Here is a 17,388-nt window from a genome sequence, read left to right as displayed (position 1 = left end):
GCACTGACTGCAGCATTAAATTTGATCTCAAACGTAAAACTTTTACCACAGTGAAATTATGTAATGTTGATCTCATCCATTGTATTGTCCCAACCCAAACCTGGCAGTTATGTTTTGTAAACCTGAACAGCATTGTTGATCTCCAGCCATGCATAACAAAATAATGATTGACTGCAAAACTGAAAAGGCATTTAAAAAGTCATTAAAAAGTCTTCGCTTCTGTAAGGAATTCTAACATGTAATTAAATAAATGTTAGTTTATATAATTTCTTTCCTGGTTGTCATAATATTAAAAGACATGGGAAAAACAAACAATATAATTTTTTTTATCTTGCCGTATTTGTATTTGTAGTAATTGTGTGAAATTGCTGAAAATACCTCAGACGAGAGCGTAGGTTACTTTTAGTTGTACTGTCGTAATTCTCTCTAAGCAAAAAAGTAAAAGCATAGAGAAACATTTATTTCTGTAAAGCAGATTTAATTTATGAAAGTCAGTGACAGATTTACAGCACACAGGACACATAAACACTATAAACGGTTTGCAGAACCCCGGTGAAAAATACCAACAATATCACAAAAAATTACATGGAAGAACATTTTACCAAAAAGAAATAAATGTTCCAATTACAAAGACAAACTGAGTGATTTAACATTTCAGACTGCTGTGTCTTGTTTTGGCTAAATCTGTATGTGTCTGTGTGAGTGTTGGACCCTCTGAATGAGCAGAATGTATTGACCTGAATACCGAGACTATACGCCATATGGATCTTCTGGCCAAGACACTCAAAAGACCTCTGAGGCCTAATTCCTGCTGGCTGAAATGGTTTGTCTGTTACCTCATTTAAGACACACAGAAATAAAATATTCTCCTACAATAAGTAAAGAACATCAGATTGTCCTTGCATAACAGTGGTCCTCCATTATCAGCAGAGTGTTGTGAGTGAGAGTGGGCAGTGTGGTCTGTAATCCTGAGGGGGGTTGTGAAAAAAGCTGTTGATGCTATTTATGAAAAGTAATATCTATAAATCCGAGTACTGTGGCATTCTTTACATGCAATGTTGTGACCGTACATTAAATATTCATATCTGCACAGAATAATGAAAATCATGCAATGGCATATTACAGTAAGTGCTTATTGCTGCTGTTTGTTTGGTGACAGCTATGTACAAATATCTATACATCAGGTAAATTAACCTCAACTCGCTTTAATGACTGCTGGTCAATTTTTCCAACCATCTATTATTTCAGCTCTGTTACAGTTCAGCATGTATGCAACATGTAACACCACCATTATAATCCCGATTATTCATGAAGCTTTGGGATTAAACAAGCTTGTTCTGCAACTTTTTCAAGCTACAGACATGCTTTCAATAACAACCGGGTACCAGATGGCCGCCGGTTAGTCAATGTTCACAATTGGCTGTGCCATCTTTTACCTCCACCCCCTTACTGTGAAACAACGCTGTCAGCAAAACTGAAAAGAAAAGTGATTCTGTCCATTATGAAATCAAGCTCAACAGCATTTATTTAGTGCAGGCTTTGAATTGAACATGCACCATATTTGTCTGTCTGAGCAAAGGTAGATCCAAGGAAGAGTTTACTAACTTATATTTGAGACTGATTGAAGTGTGGCAGAGTCTACTTGTATTTTTTCAGTTTTTAATTCCTGAGCAGTGTAAACGAGGCTGGTCCAGTTAAACCTGACTTTCCAAAGCCTTTTTGGAAACAAAAGGAAGCTCAGGACTCTTTAGTGGCAGTGCATTCAGTTGAAGCTGTAAACAGCTTCACATATGGAAACTGTAACAATGCAATTTGACGCCTGGTGGTCGCTATATATAGATACAAAGAAGTAATGTGAGTCATGTCAGAGAGTGTAACAATGAAAAAATGTCTGTTGTAGTTTTTATAAAGTTTCTGGTGACATTCTGAGAAGGATGTTTATGTCAAAAGTACCATCTTCTGGGACAACCAGACAATCTGTGTGCACACGTGTGAAGACATCTGAAAAATACAAAACTTGAGCATAAATCCTGAAAAAGACTCAGACACACTGCAGCACATTTTCAGTCACTCAGAACACAAGGTTCTCAGATTGTCATACAAAATGTTCGAGACTCACTGTTGGACCTGATAATCTCTGAGTTGCAAGAGGAACATGTGCTGGAGGTGTTGGAAGTGTACCAGATCATTTCTGAAAGATGTAATTATACCCCAGCCTCTTATTCATCCATCCATTCACTCCTTCCATCAGAGCCGCTCGTACCCCCAGCACCTGTCTCCTAGTCAGTCTGGCAACATTGGCAGCCTTTTGGCCCGAGACTCGCTGTTAGACCCACACAGCTGTGTTATAGTCAAACAAGGGTTGCCTTTTCTCCAGACCCATCTCTGGCTGCCTCCTGTCTAGATAAATTCCTGGGAATGGTTGCTGGTAGAACTGGGGGAAGGGCTGGTACTGTTGCTGTTTTCTTTCGGCTTCGGCTAGATGCGGACATGGCCTGCCTTTGCCCTGCTGTCCGTTTGCCCAGAAGGGCAGATAAAAGCTGCTTTTTGACACCTTAGGAGCCGCTTTCTTAGGCCTTTTGAAAAGGTCACCCTCAGACATCTCTGGAGCCATCCATCCAGGCCTCTCTTTGAGGAGTTTGTCCCTGTCGGGCCGAACGCTGCGCAGGAACTTCTTGAAGATGTTTGTGGTAAGCGAGAACTTCTTGCAGATTTCCTGCGAGCGGCTGAGGCGAAGAGGGTGGGCTGGTGTGTCGGGTCTATCCTCTCCTCCTTCTGTTGTCCTTTGGTCTCTTTTCTTCCTCCTTGCCTCTTGTTCTCCTTGTTCTCTCTCCACCTCAGGCAGGTCAAGCCAGTTGCCTACAAGGTCTGCAAATACATTGTCGCCCAGCACCAGGGGCTGACGGTTGCGGCTGCGGCTCATGAGCGATGATGTCCAGTCGCTGGCATCGTCTGCGCTGTCCTGGGAGTAGTCACTGTCCAAAGAAGGTCCCTCTTTGGAGAGGCTGTACAGGATCCCAGGCAGATCCACCACCTGAGCATGACGAGGAGCCTGGGAATGAGGGTATAGCTCTGGCGGTGGGTTTCCCACCATTGGTCCGTAAAAGTCTACCTGAGGGGCAGTGTAGCCAGACCACCTTTTGGGTATTGACTCAATGTTGTTTTCACTTCTTGCACTTGCACCACTTCTTTGACTTTCGTTCTCACTCTGACTCTCACTCTCACTCTCCAGACTGGAAGCTGAAGAAGAAAAGAATCCCATGCTGCTTCTGTTTCTTGATGAGGTCTGATCATTCCTACTTAAGGAGTTTCTACTGTCCAAGGACAGCCTCAGACTTGGCACTGGACTGGTGCTGGGTTCCTCTGGCATGGTTGGTCTTTGGACGGACTCGTGCTTTTCACTTAGACCCAAAGCTGATGCAGCTGATAGCTGAGTGGTAGTTGAAGCAGGATATGGAATTCCCCGGTTAATCGGGCGTCCTGAAATGTCTAGGCTTTCCAGCGCTGTCTGGACCTGAAGGAGCTTGAGTTCTTGGAGAGCTCCCATCATTGAATTCATCTGAGCGTGGAGGCCATCTCCAGCTTCTCTCATAGACAGCTGCAAGAAAAGAGAGCAAAGAAGAAATTATGTTGAGGTTAAAAACAGAAAAGACTTTACTTCAACTTTTAGTAGTTACAGAGCCTTGGCAAATGATTTCTACCTCTTTAACCTTTTCTCATTTTGTCACATTACGATGACAAACCTCAGCACCAATTCACACATAAGCCATGGTCATCTTTGGCAATCTCTTCTTTGACAGGGAAGCTGACTAACAATGGTGGGTCGATGGTATGGTTTGAGCAAACCACTGGTTTGCTCAAGTAAGTAAGGATCTGTCAGAAATGTAATACTATTGTACAGCAACTCTAGACATACAGCTGGAGCTATGGTTTAGATTGTCCTATCACTATTATAGGATACTTTGCATTGGACATTGAACATTCCTGCAATGTGACAAAATCTAAAAAGGTTCAAGGCATATAAATATTTTGACTATCTTACAGAGTAAAAGTAGAGGTAAAAAAAAGACATGCTCTGATTTTAATCAATAAGCATAAAAAAGGTGTTAGACATTATAAACATACTTATTAAATTCTAAGAGTATAATGTTTTGAAACCACCAGATCAACCCAGTGCTCCTCATTTCCAGTTAAAATGTGTGGTCATGTGACCTAGTTTTGGATGACAATATCCCATATGGCCTCCGTATGAGAGGACCCAACCAGTGACAGCTGCAAAACGCAGCAGTTTCTTTGTTTTTCCTCAGTTTCTTTATCTTCATTTTCTTTTTCTCTCCTTCCATCTGTTTAACCACATATCCGCTTGCTAATTTGAGCCACCTTTGTTCCCTCTAATCCAGCACTAATATACTTTTATCCTTCTCTGACTCTTCCTGCTCTCATGTGCTTCTGCCATGTGACTTAGACTAACTGCCTTCTCCTGAAGGCAGATAAAAAAAGCCCAAAGGCAACACTCTGACCTGTGTCTTAACTTGCAAGCACGAGATTCTACAAACTTCCTCAGCGAGTTCGAATTTTCCCTTAAACTGTTGACACAACAGGTTTATCCTAACATTGTGAACATGCATGCACTGCCGAAAGTAGCAACTTGATGATGACTCAGCCTGCAGGCAGTCATACCCCACTTATTAAAAATAATAAAAAGTTGATGGGAAGAAGAAGGCAAGCATGCAAAGAATTGCAACAACATGCCAAACTGTGTGGGAAAAGTTTATGTGAAACTTCGGAAGCATGCCTACAAACTGTCATCTGCATCAACCAAACTGCCAAAGTAATTACTATAACTGACAGATATCTGAGGTAAGTAGGTATTGTGAATGCAAGTGGCTGAACAAATTCTAAACTTAAGCTTAGAAAAACACAAAAACACCACCTTACCTCACCAAACAGCAAATACAGATAGCCCAGTCAGCCTACACCTCTGTCAGTCAGTCAGTGTTGCTCACCATTCAAACTGATCAGTCTGCCCCCATATATAGTCATCCCCATTCAAAACAGAGACACCATTGGGCTTCACAGCCAATCAGCTCTGCCCGTCTAGACTATAATCCCCATTCAGAGGGCGATGGAGGTGGTGATCAGTCAGGCAGAAATGGATTGACAATGAGATAGGGTGGAACAGCGACAGCAAGTGAGAGGGGTGGTGAGAGTCAGTCGGGTGATCAGCAACAGAGACAGGTGGGGCTGATGGGAAAGGATACCTCACCATATGTTTGGATGTTCAAGGGAAAACTGTTGATGGATTCAATTATGGATGACACCATAAGAACACCAGGGGATGTGGTAGGGGGGTAATATAGGGACAACAACACCAGACTGCTATTGACAGAGTTTAAAGAAAGAGAAAAACCTTAAGGACATGGAGAGAGGGAGAGGCGGACGGTGTTATAGCTTCAAATTTAATAGGAAAATGAGAAAATAACTTAAAAAATGTAAAAAGTTGTCATAAAGTTACCTCATCCATAAGTTAGTGTCAGGATCTGTGTTTTTCTGTGTTTATTTAGAGTTTTCTGTGTCCTTGAGTCTCTTCGTTGTCCTGTCCTCCCCTTGATTGTTCCCAGGTGTGTCTCGTTTCTGTGATTACCCGCCCATGTATTTAACTCCACCTGTGTTCCTTGTTCCTCGTCGGGTCCTTGTCGTTGTATGTCGTTGTCAATGTCTAGTCGTCGTGTCCATCTGCCTGCTGCTCGTTGTTTGGACTGTGTTCCCGTCATTAAAATCATCATTTTCATTTCTACCTGGGTCTCAAGCGTCTGCCTCACCACCTCACACCGCACCGCTTCATGACAGAAGGACCCGACCAGACCGAACGGTGAGGCACGCTATTTTTTACTTTTCATCATGGACCCAGAGGAGTTAAAGGAGCTAACTGAAACGATCAGGGAGTACGAGGAGGCAATGGCCAAGCCGTACGCTGCCATCCGACGCCTCGGTTTCGCCATCCGCTTGGGACTGCTGCTGGACTACTGGGTTCCTCGCTTTCCGCACCCGGGGTTTGTGGAGTTGCAGAGGGAGGCAGAGTGGGAGCGTAAGGCGGCCCTAGCCGTCATGGCTGGCGAACCTCTGCCTCCCAAGCCGCACAGTTTCTCCGCCAGCCCAGATCCCGCTCCAGTTCCGGGACCAGCAACTCCAGCCGGCGTTCCGGTCGGCGCACCCCCGGCCAAGTCAGCCGGCGTTCCGGTCGGCGCACCCCCGGCCAAGTCAGCCGGCGTTCCAGCCGGCGCACCCGAGGCCGAATCAGCCGGCGTTCCAGCCGGCGCACCCGAGGCCGAATCAGCCGGCGTTCCAGCCGGCGCACCCGAGGCCGTTCCAGCCGGCGCACCCAAGCAAGGCCGTTCCAGCCGGCGTTCCAGCTGGCGCACCGGAGGCCGTTCCAGCCGGCGTTCCTGCCGGCGCACCGGAGGCCGTTCCAGCCGGCGTTCCTGCCGGCGCACCGGAGGCCGTTCCAGCCGGCGTTCCTGCCGGCGCACCGGAGGCCGTTCCAGCCGGCGTTCCTGCCGGCGCACCCGAGACCAAGACCCCCTGCGTTCCTCCCGAGACCGAGACCCCCTGCGTTCCTCCCGAGACCCCCTGCGTTCCTCCCGAGACCCCCTGCGTTCCTCCCGAGACCGAGACCCCCTGCGTTCCTCCCGAGACCGAGACCCCCTGCGTTCCTCCCGAGACCGAGACCCCCTGCGTTCCTCCCGAGACTCCCAGCGTTCTGACCGAGACTCCCAGCGTTCCGACCGAGACTCCCAGCGTTCCGACCGAGACTCTGACCTCCAGCGTTCCGACCGAGACCCTGACCTCCAGCGTTCCGACCGAGACCCTGACCTCCAGCGCTCCGACCGAGACCCTGACCTCCAGCGCTCCGACCGAGACCCCTTGTGCTCCGACCGAGACCCTACCTCGGGGGGCTCGTCATCGCCGTCTGTGGGCGGCCCCCGGGACTCCCCATTGCCACCTCCAGCGCCGCGAACGGCCGCTGGACCGCCTCCGGGGGTCCCGCCTCCGTGGTTCCCGCCTCCAGCGCCGCGGACGGCCGCCGGACCGCCTCCGTGGTTCCCGCCTCCAGCGCCGCGGACGGCCGCCGGACCGCCTCCGTGGTTCCCGCCTCCAGCGCCGCGGACGGCCGCCGGACCGCCTCCGTGGTTCCCGCGGACGACCGCCAGACCACCTCTGTGGTTCCCGCCTCCTTTGCCTCCGCCCACCCTGTGGGTAGTTTTTTGTTTGTTTATGGACTCTTGGCCCTTCTTGTGTTTCCGCCCACGATGGTGGGTTGTTTTTTGTTTTTCTGGACTCTGGCCCCCCGTCCAGCGCCCCTCCGCCCACCCTTGTTGTGTTTTTTTTTGTGGGCGTCTGGTAGCCGCCCTTGAGGGGGGGGTACTGTCAGGATCTGTGTTTTTCTGTGTTTATTTAGAGTTTTCTGTGTCCTTGAGTCTCTTCGTTGTCCTGTCCTCCCCTTGATTGTTCCCAGGTGTGTCTCGTTTCTGTGATTACCCGCCCATGTATTTAACTCCACCTGTGTTCCTTGTTCCTCGTCGGGTCCTTGTCGTTGTATGTCGTTGTCAATGTCTAGTCGTCGTGTCCATCTGCCTGCTGCTCGTTGTTTGGACTGTGTTCCCGTCATTAAAATCATCATTTTCATTTCTACCTGGGTCTCAAGCGTCTGCCTCACCACCTCACACCGCACCGCTTCATGACAGTTAGTTAGTTTTATAACTATAGATCTGTAATCTTACCTCCATCTTGCAGAATGACGACATAAACAGTATGACGTTAGATTTAAAAAATATCGACATTTCATTTTAATTTTCAAATTGAGCAAGGATTTCTTGTTTTCTCACAACTCATTTGTGTTTATTCTTCTGGGTTCAAAAAATGCTGCCACACATTTTGCTAATTTTACCAGCAAGTTGACAGCAACTGAGTTTATTATTTATGAACCATGAATATTATCAATTTAAAATAGCTTTGTGAAAAAGAGAAAAGAAGCCTGTACCAGAAAAGTTAGAAAAATTACTATCATTATAATCATTGTTGTGTACATTTTAAAACCTGTAATAAGCATGTAAATCTTCTTGTTATTTAACCTCAGCTTGACACTTAAACAATGTAAAGACCCGGTTTAAACACTCTGCCTGCCCTCTGGCATATGACACATGAGTGGGTGCATGAAACACCTGAAAGATCAGATAATAAGGCCATTAATGCACATGCTGGGAATAAAAGACTCCCAGCTTCCTGCTGGCTCTCTGAATCAAACAGTAAAGGTACATGTAATTAGCACTGTCAGACTGTCTCTTGTCTCTATGCCTTCTACATATGGCTGACTTCATTTGCCGTAATTGTCTGTGTCCTGGGAGAGGCAGGGAATCAGCAGATTATCATGGTTTACTTTACTCCACATCAAACATCAACAAGACGAAACACAAGATGACAGAAACAGCTCCGTTCAGTTGGATCCGAGGCAGAAACGGGGCTTTAGTAAAGTTTATACAGGGAGCAGGGATTACTGAACTCTGAGCTGCCGGTGAAACCACTTCAATTTATTAAATCTGTTTTGGAAATATTACCTCAAAAGCCAACTGTTGTCAGGCAGACTAAAATAACCTCTCCTGTTTGAAAGTGCAATCTGGAACATTCCCATACAGCCATAGCATTATCCCCAAAATGCAAGCATTACCTACAAAAACACAGCCTTTGTTTACTGGCAGCTCTATTCTCAGGGAATATTAATGATTCATGCTGAACTCTGGGGAGCAAATAGAAAACTAAGCCCCATTATGCTGACTAACTCTGGGCGCTCCTCTGCTGCCATTTCAGAGCTGAACTTTCTGGCCCAAATATGTCAGACTTTTCAACCTGCATTCGGATATTTGCTCAAGAGGCTAAAAAGGCAACTTTAGAATAATATCCTGCAGCAGTTTCCAGTTTTGGCATGAATGTCACACACATTTTCAGAAGCCCTTATGATTACAATGTGTGAATCAGCTAAGGGGCCTATTAGGAACAAGACATAGAAGACCTGACACAACCTACAGAAGTTGCTGTAGTAGAAAAAGATGCAGGAATCTGTCAAAGCTTATTAAATAAGAGAAGTGGAATGAAATTGGGCTGCAGGAAATCTCACCCAGAAATGCCTGCATCATTAAGACAGCCTTGCAAAGTTTAGCTAAGAGTTCTTTATGTGCTTAAGCCTCCAAGTATTTCAGTGATTTAATCCATCAAGCATATATTTCAATGAGAAGATCTCTTTTTAGAAGCCCAGTCAAGCCAGTCAACCCCCACGTTTTTCTTCTGGCTGCAGTGGAGTCGACCAAGCGCACATAATTGCCAATCAAGAGCAAAATGCTTCAGTGTTTAAGGACAAAGGCCGCCAGAGTCAAATTAGTGCAGAATGAAAGCTTATTAAGAACTTCTGAGCCATTTTATCTAAGAAAACAGTCTCATCTTTATTGTGTTTTTGGTAAGAAAGTTGGAATATATGTACAGATGCATCAAATTCCTGCATTTGGTATGAATGCAGGAAGTATAAATAAAGCAATACTCTTCCTCCCATACTGAGCTCCAAACATGCTCAAGCTTGTCCCATTTCAGTGAACTCTGTGTCTTCTCTTTAAACCAGAATGAAAATTCACCGATATGGTGTTAGTGGAAAACAGAATGAAAAATATACAGATGTGGAATCAGAATTTTTGTTTTTGGCTTCAAAATAGAGACTTTTTACTGCTGTTGCCTGCTATTGACTGTAGGGTGGGTAAACAGAGGCCAAGGTCATCAGCCCCAAATAGGTCTTCATGTTTGAAAGGAGCTGACCAGCAACCGCATATTTAATGCGCTCAACCCTCCCTCCAGATCCAACCAAAATTAAAAAATGAATGGCAAGGCTGTGTGGGTCATAAACAGGAATGGACTGTCCGTCTGCGGGATACAGAGAAGGTCTCTGTGGCTGTGGAAGGGCCTGAGGTTATGATGATGATGAAGCACAGCAGCAGAGCTGAACAACATTCAGTGAAATAAAATAAATTACTGTGCTCAGGATAATGAATGCCTTTTTGGTGATGAAGGCTTTTAGAGTGACTCTGGTGAAAATGCCCTCAGGGGCATCAGTCAGGACAGAAACCAGCATGAATCATTTGAGCAACAGAACATAGGACATAAATGCCTCTTGCACAATGTCATGACAAATTTTAGTTAGGAATCGATGATATTTTTATCCATGAATATCTGCTGGGAGTGAGCGTTGAACAAAGAATTTTTATTTTTATTTTAAATATTTACTTCTTGTAGTTTCAAAAAGATTTCAACCAGTTTCTGACACAAATGCTCAATTAGAAGACTGGGGAGTTCAAACCCAGTCAACATTTTCACAATCATCGAAGAGCCTTGGTATTGCTGCTTCTACACTTTTTCCTTCCTTGGGCCACTTTTATAGATACTTTACTTTTAGAAATGCTCTGCAGTCATCTATTTATCCCAGCTTCACTCTTGTCAGAGTCCTTATGCGTTCTCATTTTTCTTGCTTCTAGCACATCAAGTTTGAGGGCAAGATGTTAAATTGGTGCCAAATACGTCCCACCTTCTAACAGGTGCCTAATCATACACAAAGCTGAAGCCTTAGCTGTTATTCCTTTTGATCCCATTCATTTACCTGATGTAAAAATAGTAGCTACAGCCAAGTATCACAGAGAAAATTATAGAGGAAGAAATTCTGAAAAGCTCTGTAAGTAAAACATAAATATAATCTTAGCAAAAGCAGACATTGCAAACCTTCTTCAGAGCCTGCTTTTGTCTTAGTAGGTGCTGATTATGCATCATTTTAATCTTGCACCTCACTAATATAATCAATTACATGTTTGATATTCAATTTAAGTACAGTTTTAACCTTTATAAAACAAACCAAAAACATTCATGTTGATTTGATGTAACTCAACTCAATGTTTATCTGGGGATCTATCCACAGTAACTGGGACAGGTTCATCCTGATGCATTTTTAAACTGTAGCTTTTTAAAGCAGTGAACACCTCCACTCTAGAAACTATAGTACCAAAGCAACCAAAGGGAAGCTAAAAGTCACAACAACTATCCCTTTAAAATAAATCAGTTCAGACCCAATCTAAAATTGCATCTAGAACCTGCCGCCCAACACTTAGACTCTGTGACGGTGTTCTCAGAAACAGGGAGGTGGTTTAATGACTTGTTTCCTGTGAGAGCTCATTTATAGCATCAGAAGTGATGCTGCTGCTGTGGGAGGCTGGCGATGATTAGGATCCGTATCATCCTCTTTGGCAGATAATATGTGGGGAGCAGGGACAGAGTGGGACTCTAGCTGTTGTCTTCTTGGCTACAAATCTTTACTGGAAGCATTAGTCCCTACGTAGACCTTTGATGGCGCATCAGTTGACGTCAGAGATGTGTGTGTGGGCTGTAAAATTCCTCAGCCCCCACTCACATCAAAAGGAGTGCAAAATCACAGAAGCACTTTCTGAAGAGCATGGCTGTGACTGCTGATGACTTCAGGATGAAAAGCTTCACTTTTCCAGATGTTAGGAAGCTATTACAGCTGTTCAATTTGTACTAAATGGGCCAGCATAAAAAAAAATTATATTCGCAAATATACAAAGTATTTGATGTCTGTTATTTTGTGTCATTATACAAATACCTTTGTAACACTCCTTTAAAATCAAATGAAGAGACAAATCCTGGAAATATGTTATTTTCTTTTACTTTGTGATACTTCTTTGAAGATTTTAAGGGACAGTTAAATATTTTTAGAAGATTTGATGCAAAGAATTTAGCATGTTAACTGAACCAGAAAGTATTGTTGGCATTTTTTCAAAATAATAATCCATGTTTGCAAAATAAAATTCAGAGATCAAGATCAAAGGGGAATTCTGCCATCTTTAAACTACTTGGGTTTCAATGCAAACGCTATTCTATAACATTTCAACCATCGTCATGTTTTGCCGTGGGCGATTGCTTAGAGAAGTTGATGTTTTACTTTGGATGCAGAGGTAGAAGGTTGTGTGCCGACAGAGATCTTTATGTGTAAAACAAACACTCAGAATAGAACATGTAAAGCATTTCAGGCCAGAGTAATCAGAGTAGAAAAGTAAGGTAGTGAGAAAACAAATGCCGTTCATTCGGCCACTGTAACATTTTTGCTCGATAGACTGCCGTAGACATTTCTTTTTCAGTATGATTGCTCTTTATCAGCTTATGAATGAATAATCGCCTTGCCTTTGCCTTCCTACTTTCACTAACAAAGTATTTTGCAGTAGTGGGGGAAAGTATGATTCACTGCAAATGGTGTCAAGGCTTAAGGGGAGCACCGCAGGCACTCGAAAAAAGTTACAAGTTCTCTATGGCTCATTTGTATGTGCAGTCAGTGGGAAGGAGGCATCCTGCTGTGCTGTGTACAGTAATAGCACTGTAAGAAATAAGTGCCGTTTACTGCAGCTGGAGTTGGTGACTTTAAAGATTTACATTTTTTAAACTAATCTGGATTTTACTGGATTATCTGTAGGTTAAATCTCAAAATATATGAACTGGTCACATTTGAACTAGATACTACTTTGAAAAGGGATGATTTATAATCCAATCTAAGATTTATTAGACCTTCATCATCTGTGTCAAAAACACAAAGATAGAACAATTTACATTTTTTAGCATAAGGACCACCTTAGAGTGAGACAAGTCTAAAACTCTCTTTACAAACCTTGAATTATCATTTTAAACTACAAATATTTTAGTTACTCCACGACTTTACTGATTCAGTTGATTTTTCCATTCACATTTATTGTTTTGTCCTGCAGCACGAAATCTCAGTTAAACCCAATTGTATCAAAGAGCGGACAATACTACAGACCTAAGAACAAGAGGGAGGTTTAGCTGCTACATTCCCAGAGGTTTTGAAGACAAAAAAAAGAACTAAAGCAGATGCAAATATTACAGGGGTTTCTTTTATCTGCAAATCAGACACACAGCTTCAAATAAGTTCAAATATTTCTTCACGTTCACTGCTTTTTCTTTAATTATGGTTGCTTTACGTGATCATGCAGTGCTTCCAACTTAATAACTGAACAATTTTAGATTTTCTGCAGGCCAGTATTAAGCAGTATGGTGATTCAAACGTGTACAAGGAATACTGCACTAAACCTCAATGACATCAGAAACCACAAGAAATGAAAGAAGGACGAACTGGACTTAATTATGCACCATGTGTGGCCACAGCAGCAGCATAATTATCCACTCAACTCCCTCAAGAAAAAGAGCTGAACTGTGGCACGTCTTGGGTATGGCCATTCAAATTTGTGAGCCATAAAAAAAACAGGTTATGTACGCTGGCCCGCAGTGATAAACATGCTTTGTTACAGGCTTGTGGTTCCATCTCAAACACAATGATCACCCAGGCAAACTTCACAGCTGCCACAGAGAGCTGGGCCAATTTTAGCCGAGGGGAAGGAAAGGCAGAACAGGAGCCACGAGGGAGGAACAAAACAAACGGGCTTAGAGTTAAACCACTACCTTGCTTTGTGAAATGTTTTCTGATTCCACGCCCAAACGTAGGAAAGGTGAAACTTTCCAGAAGGTTCCACAGGTTTTCTGCTGGAGTTTCTCTTAGATTAACGACTTTGTGTTTGTTGGCTTTGGTGTTGAATTCCGGTGATAGTTGGCTTAGAAATTCCCCTAAGGCATTACAGGAAAAAAGATGATAATGAATATAAATCTACCACAGCAGTGCTGATAGTGGAAAGCTGCGGTTTGTGTTTTGGTGTCTTCAGTAACGTTGTTAGACAGGTATAAACCCCACGTTTAGACAACATGAGTCAAAAATATGTCAGTGTTTGTATTTTTACCTTAGAGTAGGCAGGAAGGGCTTACGCTTTATTTTTTTAATGACACTTTGTCTGCTATAAGAATCATGATTCATGCATGAAAATATTTCATTGCTGTCTGCACAATGAATAAGAGCCTAGTTTTAAAGAACAAAGTGATGTTGACAGACTTTTCTCAAGAAGAAAGAAGAAAGACGATGACACATTCCTGACTAGAAAATGGATTTGTAAGAAAAAGGTTGTTGGCAGCTTGATTGAGCCAAGAAGTTAGGAAAAAAATAGCTGTAAACCCTGTCGGTGTTAGGGTCAGATGTCTGAGGATGACCTGACTCTGACCTACACAGACTGGTACTGCTGACCCTTTACAACATTAAAGCGCTTTTATCTAAAGCTAAAGCTGTGAGTTTCACAGGGTTCAGCAGGACTTTAAATGCCATTCTCACATTTAAATCTGGTATTTGAAACTGCAGACTTTACTATGCTGACTTTACAGCATGGCAGAAGAGATCAATGTACCTGCTCAATAATGAAAAAAAAAAAAAGCTTATTAATAGCTGCTTTGGTCTATGCCGAATTTATTAAACATAAATACTAATTGAGTTCAGAAACACATGGACAAAGGTATTTGTCCATGTTAGTCAAAGTTTAGTCCACTTTGACTAAACTTTGATATGTTTGTGTTCACGCTTTCTTGCTATTTCCATTCAGTTTCACACAATATGCCTATACAGGATGTATAGTCAGTCACTCAATAAAATCTATGTTTCCACACATATATAACATTTATCAATTAACATTACATGATCACCTGAACTGTATGGTTTTGTATTGTTATGTGGACAGAAATGAACTGAACACAGGTTGCTGTGCAGATAGTTGAAAATATTACAGCAATTTGTTCTTGGATTTTACTTAATGTTTTCCAGGATGGATATATCACTCCCTGCTGCTTACTGCTGACAACAACTCCCCCCTCCCCCCTCCACATTAAAAAGAGAGTATAAAGGGAGAATCAGTAATGAGTTGAAACTAAATGACCATTCAGTCTGATTAACTGGGTGCTTCCTTAAATTGTGAAACCCCCTTATTGAGAAATAAACTACATTGACTTCCTCAGCATAAGAGATGATACTCTTGTATTGCAGTACAATCAAATGAAACTGTTTTGAAAGAACCAGAAAGTAATCAAGCTGAGAGGCATATCATTTAGTGGTGAATTTTGTCCAAATCAAAAACTCCTTTCTGGTTTCACGCCTAGTCAGGAACCAGCGTGCTTCAGGTGTGTCCCTAACCTTCTCAGGTAAACAGGGAATCTTCAAAAACATACAGGGTAGTGGATCCAGACGGATCAGCATGAGGTAACAGAGGTATAACTGGCAAGGAATTTGCAATAACTTGCCAAAATGTGTAAAGTAAATGTATAATGCTTTAATGTTGCATAACAGTTGTGCAGTGCAATAATTCACTATCCATGTGAGCTGTAAGTCTGTTATCAGATTTTTTGACGCCTATTTTGCAGTCAGAGCATAGATTCCTTCTCGTTTGAGTATTAGATGGAGACCAGTCGCTGTGGAGGAAACACTGCCAAACCTGGCATGGACACCCTTTATTTTCTGAACAACAGATTGCACCCCTCATGGTCTGCTTACTGGGGACACTGCCTTGGTTTTTAACCGGCATCTGTTCTCTGTTCTTCTCATTTGATACTCTGCATGGCACAACACTTTTTCCACAATGTTACCAAACTGGGATGCGACAGCAATGACACGACACTTCATTCTGGCATCAGCGCCACCTCAAGTGCCACTTCACAGACGTGGGACTAATTTGGAGCCGCCAGTAAAGAAGATTAAACTTAAAAAAAAAACAAACAAAAAAAAACACACACACAGCCATCCAAGGATTTTCAGCAGGCTGGTGGCCGACCCAAGAGGAGAAAGAGAAAAAAAATCTGTCTTTGCTTTGAAGTGGATTCCAAATTAAATCTGTGCCAGTTAATGCTCCTTTGAATCTGACTCCACATCACGTCCCTGCCAGATGATTCTGGACGCAAGGGTTCCCCTCACAGATTTTCATATCAAAAAGAGGAAAGAGTTAGCAAAACTCGAGCTGAGATCAAACACGTCTGGTCGCCGGTGGACAGATGTTAACACATTGAATAATGGAGTCTAATAAATTCAAATCAGGACATGAGGTTGTGATGAAACTCAACACGACTGGCAGTTTTACTCACACCTCTGAACTCGCAGAAAATCAATCACATTTACTAGAACATGTGTGAACAGCATGAAACATATTTTAAACATTCAAGAATTTATAAACCCTTGCAGAGTAAAAACGACTCCTGCTGATAGGGAAGAAGGGGCAACGTTGAGCTCATTAGGGCTTGAAACATCTGCCCCAGATGTGCAGACAATGAGCAGGGATGTGTGCACATGTCTCTGATGTTCTCAATGCCTTAAGCATGCAGGTTAATGCATTCATAAAGCCTACATGCATTAATCGCGCATGCTAAATCAAATAAAAACAACAGCAGCCAAAGAAGCACAAGAGTTTGATATTCAGGACTGTTCCAGGATACAGTCTGCAACAAGGCAAACATATTTAATCTCAAATTATGGTTTAAAGACAAATGATGAAATTGTCACGTCTTTTTGATTACATGTAAGTTAAAATAGCTCATTTGTGAAAAATTAAAAAACACCAGAGGTGTATTAACCAGAACCTACCAGTTCCTGCTTGAGTCTTCTCAGACACGCGTCCATGTTTCTGGATTCCGGTTTGGAGTTCTGCTCTTCCATTTGACTTATTTTTGTTATTTTTAGTTTATAAGAGTCAGATAAAATGCTCGGACATGTCTGAGGAGCTATTTCCCTGTGCAGAGATATTTGAAATCAGCAGCGGACTGTCTGGAATTAAAAAATGCGCAAATCCTGCTGAGGAATGTGCGTAATGACGCGATGGCCGCTGATGACGAAAATGTGTTTACTCCAAAAAAATGATAATGAGGTCCGTCCGTGTTATGGCTACGATGGTCCGTTCCTCCTCTCCTGCTATAAAGCTGACGGTCTCCCTCTGCCAGTCTCTGTGTATCTCCTGTTTCTGTTTCTCCTCCTCCTCTCATATTTTACCATTCAAGACAGCCGCTTACGTTACCCATCCAGTTTCCTCCAACGAGAGAGCCTCTGAGAGCAGAGCGAATCTCATTCAAACCAGGATGAGCCAGAAATCCATCATTTATCATTGGCGAGCGGATTTATCCGCTGTAGCTTATACAGATTTTAGGGAGCTTTAAGTAGAAAAATCAAAACCTCTGGAGATATTTTAATCAAATATAAATGTGCTATGTAATTATAGATTTACAGATTCTGCTGACTCTGTTGGTGTAGGAAATTAAAGGAGGATGTTTCCCGAATAACTGTGTCATAAAAGGAGCTATAGGGACAGTTTCCTGGCCACCTCCTCTGCAGACTCTAAAGGGAAACACCTGATCCTGGAGCTTTTATTT

At 42.9% G+C, this 17,388-nt stretch overlaps 1 protein-coding gene across 1 annotated transcript; it reads right to left on the bottom strand.

The window, feature by feature from the left end:
• Nucleotides 1-457: 457 nt before the first annotated feature.
• inka2 (inka box actin regulator 2) lies at nucleotides 458-17,026 on the bottom strand. Its single transcript, XM_028003562.1, has 2 exons — nucleotides 16,610-17,026; nucleotides 458-3,598 (listed from the first exon to the last, which is right to left on the bottom strand). The coding sequence occupies exons 1-2, from the start codon at nucleotides 16,679-16,681 to the stop codon at nucleotides 2,327-2,329; spliced, it is 1,344 nt and encodes a 447-aa protein (XP_027859363.1). The 5' UTR covers nucleotides 16,682-17,026; the 3' UTR covers nucleotides 458-2,326.
• Nucleotides 17,027-17,388: the final 362 nt, after the last annotated feature.

Source organism: Xiphophorus couchianus, chromosome 20, assembly GCF_001444195.1.
Source record: "Xiphophorus couchianus chromosome 20, X_couchianus-1.0, whole genome shotgun sequence".
Taxonomy (NCBI): domain Eukaryota; kingdom Metazoa; phylum Chordata; class Actinopteri; order Cyprinodontiformes; family Poeciliidae; genus Xiphophorus; species Xiphophorus couchianus.
This window is presented reverse-complemented; position numbering and strand designations above follow the sequence as displayed.